Source organism: Ceratina calcarata, unplaced genomic scaffold (genome assembly GCF_001652005.2).
Source record: "Ceratina calcarata isolate Rehan_Ccalc_2016 unplaced genomic scaffold, ASM165200v1 scaffold120.2, whole genome shotgun sequence".
Taxonomy (NCBI): Eukaryota; Metazoa; Arthropoda; class Insecta; order Hymenoptera; family Apidae; genus Ceratina; species Ceratina calcarata.
The window spans coordinates 236896-245430 of record NW_017132980.1 but is presented as its reverse complement, the minus strand read 5'-3'; the positions used below and the strand labels follow the sequence as shown (position 1 = coordinate 245430).

Here is an 8535-nt window from a genome sequence, read left to right as displayed (position 1 = left end):
GTAATGCACATCTTAAATTCTAAGAGAATTCGTAGACTGATTGATAATAGAATTCTTATAGTAATTGTTAGAATAATTAATGTAGAAATGCAACTATTAAATTCTAAGACATTTATGAAGGGAGCACAGGTACACATATCTGCGGTTGCAATCAAAGCTTAATGACATTCTAAACTTAGTTTCGACGGTATAAATGTCTCCGACGATTTATCGGCATCAACTTTGATTCGAGTTAGTCCACGCGACCGACTCTACTATACATATAGTAGCACATGATACGAGGGGTTGATAATTTCTGCCTATACATACGTACATATATCAGTGACCTTAATTTGCACAGATCCATCAGTATTAATTCTCGAAATAAGTCTTATATACACTTAATGCAATTTAAAGGAAATTGACTTAATGTACATTTATTATAAGTCATTTATATAAATATTTTTCTGCTATTATTACACAAAATTCTTATCGTCTACTGGCTATTTAAAATATTTGTTCGTCTGTAGGATTGACGAATACATTTGCATTTTTATTTCGACGATGAACATTAAAATCTGCAAATATTATATGGAAGTAGTTATTGCCACGGTGATGAAATACTTATCATTCCTTATCTCTCGTTTGAGTCGATAAGTGTTCATGTCCCAGACGCGTCAGGGTCTCGGCCCAGAAAATAAAAATTGCCGGAGTCCCTGAACGTGTCCCGATCCGCGAAATTACAGGCAATAATCCCCCGGGCTGGTCGATCTTGACTCGTGTCAAGGCGCGACCCTGGCATCATGCAAATAAAGGCACGCGCCCGGGTTACCGCTCTCTCCTTCTTTCATTTATACTACTTCAAACAAAAGTTGTAGCTCCGGTTGCCAGATACAATAAAGGTCCTATGCAATAATCTTCTAGTGCGAATAATTTAGGAATAAAAATTATAGGCATTCTTGAAATTATCTTCTCGCCTCGATGGAAGCAGATAGCAATTACGGTTTACCCAGATCTCATGAACTCGATTCGAACACTGTTTTTAAGCTATCCCAAGGTTAGCCATTAGGTCAAAGATTGTGAAATAAAAATACTAAAATTCATTTTTATTCATTTATTAATCGGAATTTATTAATCAGCATACAATTTAATACAGCGAAATTCTAATCTTCGTAGTTCTTCGGTTGGTTCCAAAGTCTCGGAAACGTGATACCAAACGAAAAACTCAGTCTTTATTCCACTTGACGAACCCCGTTTCTCTATTCAACAGGTACAGCATGTTCGACGCTCTGGACTTGGAATACGCGCTTCTAAGGGCAGCAGCCCGCGGCTCCGTGGGCCCATACTCGTTGTCAGAGTCTCTCCACAAGCTGACGTTTACTCAGAGCCTTGCGTTCCCTGCGTTAGCCCGCGGTCTGGCTTCGAAGCAGAGCGTACCTGCCAGGAGGCCGCAGCAGCACACTGAAAGTGGATTGAACGCGTTCGCCAAAGTGGTCACTGCGTTGGTATTGGTCCTGGTGAGCGTTCTGGTGTTCGGTGTCGTGTACAAGTTTGTGAGGACGTGAGGATGGCTGCTGGTGCCCGACAGGCCGCCGGGCTCGCAAGAGTTCGGCCCGGGTACCAGCGACTCTTTCGATCAGTGACTCGATCTCGTAGTTTAAACGATATTCTGGTACAGGATTTTATTAAAGGGAATTGATTGGATAAGAAGATGCAAGCAAAGTATTATTAAGCATATGTACAAATGAAGTTTTGGGAATGAATACATTTCGAAATGACAAGAAGAGGAATGAAACGTGTTAGTGACGTGCTTCGTTCTGACGAGGTTTGAACTGTCGATTAACAAACTGGGCCTAGACTGAATAATTACAGATCGTGAACATTCGCTATGTACAATTGAATGGAGTTTTGATTCGACAAATAAAAATTCATTCTTCCATGTTTCCATAAACATTTATAAAAGCGCACTCGCAGTTGTATTGGTTATTGCACATTTTTAAAAAGCGTTGCTAAAATTCTGTGCTGTTTAAGGGAGATAGTGCGTACGTGAAACAGCTTGGATCTGTGAATTCTGCGAATGCAAATAATGTTTGAACGGCAAAGCGGCGACGTGAGCTTATCTCTGAAAAGAATAAGCAAATAACTGGAAACTGGATTGCGCCGTGACGCGCTGTATTCAACGCGTGAAACTCGTGACACGAATCCGGGCGTTTTACCAAAAAAAAAAACAGCATAGAATTTTGACACACCGTTGTGAATTTAAAGCACGGCGATCGATATTGAAAAATCGTCGCTGCAACGTTTTTATGCGAACAACGTGTAAAAAGCGAATTTGAATAAAATTTTTCTTTCTGTCTTTAAATAATAAGAATAACCAGCTTGAAGAATTTTATAAATAATGTTTGTCAAATATAATGTAATTAATCATTGTCATATAATTTGGTATAGGCCTCGCGCGCATGAAAATGTGTCAGGCATATTTATCAATTCAAGTGTAATCCGCGAATCTTTTCAAACGCTTTTACACGATTCTATCCTGATGACAATCGCTATGATATTTAGAATTTTAAGGGAATCGTGATTTCCAAGTAATTCGCGAAATTGCTGAGAGCTTTCATCAGTTTTCTGATAAATCTCGCGTTCGGACGAAGTCTGAAACGTTGTCGCCATTTTTACACTTAATTCATTTTAATGAAACTTTATATGATTGAAAGTTCGGATGTACGACATTCCATATTTTTCATTGCATCATTAAAACTATTCCTTTACTCACTGAGGTTTTAACAAAAAAGAGTAACATGGTTTTTAATAAATTATTAATTGACACGTTGACGTAACATGATTCAGAATTGAATTTCTATAAGTTTCTATTATTTAAATCAGATAATCGTGAAACATAATGTATCTGTATACACGTACATTCTATATATACACACATTGTAAATATATGTAAAATTATTAACAAAGGAAGTCTCCAATTCTTCGAGGTTGCATTGTGTGTTAACAAATTTCTAAGATAAACTATTTAAAAAGATTATAGTAATCTATATATTGCAGGGTGAGAAATAATTCCGCACTACATTTTCATTTTTAAAAAACTTACCTTCAAACATAGCCCCAGATACGAAGAAAACATAAAATTCCCATACTGAAAACTATTCAAGCGTCCATATCTTTACAGTAGATAAACATGAAAGAATGAAATTCCCACAACTAGAAGTTGTTTCATTCACTCAATAAAACACAAAGATATCCTCATGTAAAGACAATCGTAACGTTCGTTCCACTTACGCGAAATTTGTATACGCAACTTCGATTACGAATCCCACAATTTTAATTAATTATAACTTTGTAATAAATACGAATATCAAAACGAGGATTCACTTGTTAGAAACGAGGAAGTTTCCTCTTTAAAATGCAGTTTGGCTCGTCTCGATTCGACGCCCGATTCCAGAGATATGATCGTGTAAAGAGGACTGTTCGGTTTCGGCGCTGATGTGGCTGTCCTTTTCGCAAGTGTCAGAGCTCTCACTCGCACGTTGACCCAGTTACTGACCTGCTCTAGCCCCCACGTGTCTAGACACCTGCTACGCAACTCTAGGAAGTAACCCTCTGAGTTTAGTAGAGCGGGAATCCCCGGGGAATTCCAAGCCCCGTGCTTAAACGGGAAAAGTGTTAATCTTTATTATCTCGCGAACGGATTCAGATATCGGGATGAACCAAAAACGATTCTCGACTTCCTTTATCGACTGAACAGTAAAGTAAAATACTATTTTAAATAGTAAATAATCGTATTTATTTGAAAGTATGGATATAACTTTAAAAAGATATTTTTTAATCGATACAATACGTTTTGAAAATAGTATTTTATATAAAGAATATTAGCCAAGATTGTGTATATTTATGTTTCAATGTTACGTCGAGGATAATAAACAGACTCTGTCTTAAAATTGTAAGATGTTTGCTTTTCGCATGAGAATCATAATTTATGTAGTAGATAGAACGTAATTGTAAACTGTAAATGTTTCTGTTCTGAGATGGACTCCCTGCGGAAGAGGATTTATATTACATATCCTTCGTGATTGCTTCGTATTGTATAAAAATTGGAATTTGTTCAAAACAATTCCGAATAAAGCTTTTTCCAATGAATCATCAAACAATTTTAATACCTGTACAAAAAACGCAATTCAATTTCGTTTTATTTATGTAATAAACAATTTATTTTGTTTGTTATTAATATTATAAGAAACTATGGATTATTAAACTAACCATTTATCATATCGAGATGCAATTTATCTAATTATTTAAACGGCAAGTGAAACTTCTCATAGTACGTCTGATCATATACATGCTTATTCTACTTACCGCTTCTCGGGCGATTTAACATTGCATTCAAAGTTTCTCGCATCGATGTATTCCATTATTATCTTCAGTTTCGATGGTAGAACAGTAAAAGATACAAATTTTTACATATCGGCGAAGTAGCCGTTTATTTATTTAATTTACAGTCGCATGAATTTTCCATTCGACTCGCACGAGTCCCCGGCTATTGTAACCAGTCCGAAGAAGTTATACTTTTGAAAGTTTACAACAAGTGTTCCCTCACTTCCGTAAAGTTGTCTCACATCTAAGGTGCTAAGATATCTACAGTGATAGAATTCATCTCTCTCCTTACACGACTATACACGCGCTAGGGTCGCTCTCGCCAATATTAATTTTCATCGAATATCCCTCTCATATTTTCATGTACATTCTACCTTAGTTCCTCTGTCACTGTGTTTTTTTTTTCTTTTTTTATCCGACCCGTCTCCTTACATGCAGTATATATGTACACGTGATTCCCTTTTTATTGCTACTTTACAAGATCGACTCTGATTTCTGTGTCTCCCTATCTCCTTCGTCCCTTGTTTACGTGTATGCCTACGAGTTTGTGGACTGTATATCAAGCGCGAATGTCAACCGGAAGTACGCGATTAGTGGATAAAGAATCGAGAGACTGAACGATCAATCTTTTTAAGCTCCCCCCCCGGTTTGTGCGATTTGAAAAACTCCGCCGAAAGAAGGTCCGTTTTAAAAAAGACTTTGGATACTTTCACGTGGTTTTAGCCTTGATGACGATGAAATTTAAAGTATCTAGAAAATGTGTGTCTGCGCTGAGGGTATCATTAAAAAATATCAGTGTTTCCTTCGGGGGAGTGTTTCCGTTTCCATCTTCCAGTCTGACCTCGCTTAGGCCGTTCTTTCTAGTTTCCCCTTGTCAACTTCTCTCTCCCATCGTCCCTTCGCCTCGCTTTTAATCCTTTCGTACTACGTCAACGTATAAAAAGTATCAGTTAAAAATTACTTGAGTAAAGGGGGAAACGAAAATTCAGAGATCAGTTCTTTCGGTTTTAAAATCACAGCAATTTCTCTTTTCATTTTCTCTCTACGTTTAGAATATTATAAATACCTGCGTAAACTATAGTTCTTTTTTTAAGATCGACGAAAGGATTAAATCCCAGCCTCGTTATTTATGGTTGTTTTGTTTTTATTTTTCGTGTGCGTTGTACGTACTCGAGTCATTTGTTTAGCCTTACCGTCTACGAACTCGGTGACTCAAACTGTAGAAAAATAAACGATTATGTCGCGATCTTCCCTCGGTATTTGAATAGTGTTCGTTTCACCGTTGGTATCTAGAATTGCATTCATGATTAAACGAATCCTTGAGCACAAAATAAGACGTGAACCGCGGCGGAAATAAATAACTAAACGTCGAAGGAGTCTACTCAAATCTGTTATGCCTTATTTTGATCTCAGAAGTCGTTTAACGACGCCGGGGACTTTGATGACGCTTGTTCACGTTCAAGAGTGAACCTAAGCTCCTGACAGAGACACGCACCTCGATCATCGTTTTAAAACTGCCCGCAGAAAAATATAGTCGAAGCTATTGAGAATTTTGTCGTCGGAATGGGACGAATGCTAAGTATACCTCGTAGCCTATAGTTTAAACATGAACATTTTGCACTTAAACCGTAATAGACAGCAAATTTCTGACTTCTCTTCGTTTTTTTTTTTTTTTGTATTTTTTTTTCTTCTTTTTTTTAAATCGTTAAACACATGCAAGTACTCTGATCATCGACGACAATTTAAAGATGAATTTAACGTTTCATTGCGAGAATCCTATTCCCTTAAATCCCTCGCAGTACGTACCTAGTTAAAATTTCCAAAGTTTCAACACGCGTTCGATGTTATTCAAATTACAACATCGTTTTATAGGGTCAAAGCTTCGTTTCTCCTCTCTACATGATTTTACAATATACAATTCCTTTACTTTCAATTCTCAATATTTGGAATGTTTGTTCCATCTACGATCTCCTCAATTCACTGTACAACAGATATTTGATTAATTACAATTAATTACACTCGATCCCCTCCGAGATTTAATCATCGTAACAATCACAATTCAATTAACCAATCAATGGATAGCATTCCACAATTCAATTAACCAATCAATGGATAGCATTCCACTTACGATCTGTCAAATAATATTGTCGAAATTAATTTATTGTAATTATTATAATGATTAAATTGCTCGAAGTTAAATTGGTCGCTACCTCAACGATTCTTCTTTGATGAGCACTTAGCCACCGCTTTCAATTATACTACATATTCTTTCTTTTAACAGTGTTGGGCGATATTTTATCATTTTAATCTGCTGGTAATAAAATTTATTATCGAATAAAACTAAATGCCCAACGCTGTTTAACGAGGAATTTGTCTAACGCGACTCAGATCGATAGTAGACGAAATGTGACGGTCGACAATTCCCGAATAAGACGACGGATAGAACGAATATGGGATAAAAGAACGGTTGACGAACCACGTTAGAAAAAAGATCTACCAGCTAATTGACGCTCGCAGCACGTTAATTACATTTATAATCGGATAGAACGAGTCTAGAAAAATAGAATGTCGACGATTGCCGAGAACCGTGTCAGTATTATCTACCACAACGATCAATAGACACTTTCATTAATGTTTATCGACTCTAGATCGATCCATATATGTACTTTGACTAGACACCGTTTTTTTTTTTCTTTTTTACTCTCTTCTATCCTAGATATGCGCCGGATATACGCTGGACTCGCTCCTTTAATTTTGACAAAGTTCATTTGGAAAGTTCTTCAATTCTCATCTACTACTTCCCTAATTCGTGTTTCTGTTTAAACAGATCCGCGGTTCTACGTAAAATAGGACTCTTCCCTAGCGCTAGCTAAAACAGTTCACGTTCAGATCTCACAACTTATGTACAACTTGAATTTGAAACGTTCTCGGTCTATACCTATTTTTAATGCATTCAATTTGTACCCTGTGTTCTTCGTCTTCGATAACCGATACCGCTGGGTAACACGATTATCAAAGTAACAATTTTTCGTTAGTGGCTGAGGGACTGACCAGGTCTGGGCGTCTCCTAAATAAAAATAAAAAAAAAAAGGAACTTACAAATTGACAAGCGAACGTTTTCCGAAAAGGAAATTCTTAAAGGAATCGACGATGGATTAAGATAAAGCCCAGCTCCGTTTCTCTTGAAAATTCTCGATCTTCCATAAACCTTTCAATCGTTTTCTTCTTTCTTCTCGAGGGCTTTCACTCGTCTCGACCTCTTCGAGGGTTCATCGACAGAGAGAAACCTTGTTGCCCTCTGGTCAACGAGGAAAATATCATTTTTAGAGCCTTTTCGAGTATTATCCTATTGATAGATGATCGGATGGGTGGGCTCGACGGGCAGGTCGCTGTCGAGGTTTAACGACACGCCGTCCTTCGACACCAGGTAGTGGGTAAGTAACTGACCTTTCCCCTTCACAAATACCAAACCGCGTTGCTCAAACCCGAAGCCGAACGGCTCCAAAATCCTTCGCGTCTCGTCCGTCACCTGCAATTCCAAATTCTAACAATGTATATTCAATCGAAATTGTAAATAAAAATAAAATACGAAATTCCAAGCAAATGTAGAATAATCAATAATATATAAAATAACAGTAAATGTGTATTTTATATAAAAAAAAAAAATGGAAATTGACCTGAATGCAGCCAACTTTGCCGGTGCTCTCCATCCTGGACGCGACGTTCACAGTGTTCCCCCAAATGTCGTAATGAGGCTTCCTAGCACCGATCACACCAGCTGTGACCGGCCCTTGATTGATGCCCATCTTCAGGACGAAGTGATTGAAACTCTGCTCGTTGATACTTGACAATGCTTTTTTCAACTCCAACGCGAAATCGACGAGAATACACAAGTGACACCACCGGGGCGATTCCTCAGAGTCCAAAGTCTCCGTAATACCAGACGCTGCCATATACGTCGAGCCTATCGTCTTGATTTTTATGATGTCTTTGAACTTGTGCTGATCAAGGATCTGAAGAAATTAATCGATCAGATCATTTTATAAATTATACAAATACTCCAACAGATTATTTCATAAATATTTTTAAATAAAATGAATATGAGATATAAAAACATATTTAACACTAGATTGCCCAAGGAAGTCATTTTGACTGGTTTTGGGCAAATGTACA

General features: G+C 37.3%; 2 protein-coding genes across 2 annotated transcripts in view; one reads left to right on the top strand and one right to left on the bottom strand.

The window, feature by feature from the left end:
- The window catches only part of LOC113464507 (uncharacterized), a 4911-nt gene extending 783 nt beyond the window's left edge, over positions 1 to 4128 (top strand). The window contains exons 2-3 of the mRNA XM_026814659.1: positions 1027 to 1036; positions 1136 to 4128. Of these exons, the coding sequence (XP_026670460.1) occupies positions 1027 to 1036; positions 1136 to 1544 (419 nt within the window). The 3' untranslated portion in view covers positions 1545 to 4128. The remainder of the gene's footprint in view (positions 1 to 1026; positions 1037 to 1135) is intronic.
- A 314-nt stretch (positions 4129 to 4442) lies between these two features.
- Positions 4443 to 8535, bottom strand: part of Ac3 (adenylate cyclase 3) — a 20671-nt gene continuing 16578 nt past the window's right edge. Inside the window, exons 8-9 of the mRNA XM_026814651.1 lie at positions 8040 to 8375; positions 4443 to 7891 (exon numbers count right to left, since the gene is read on the bottom strand). Coding sequence (XP_026670452.1) covers positions 7709 to 7891; positions 8040 to 8375 — 519 coding nt within the window. The 3' untranslated portion in view covers positions 4443 to 7708. The remainder of the gene's footprint in view (positions 7892 to 8039; positions 8376 to 8535) is intronic.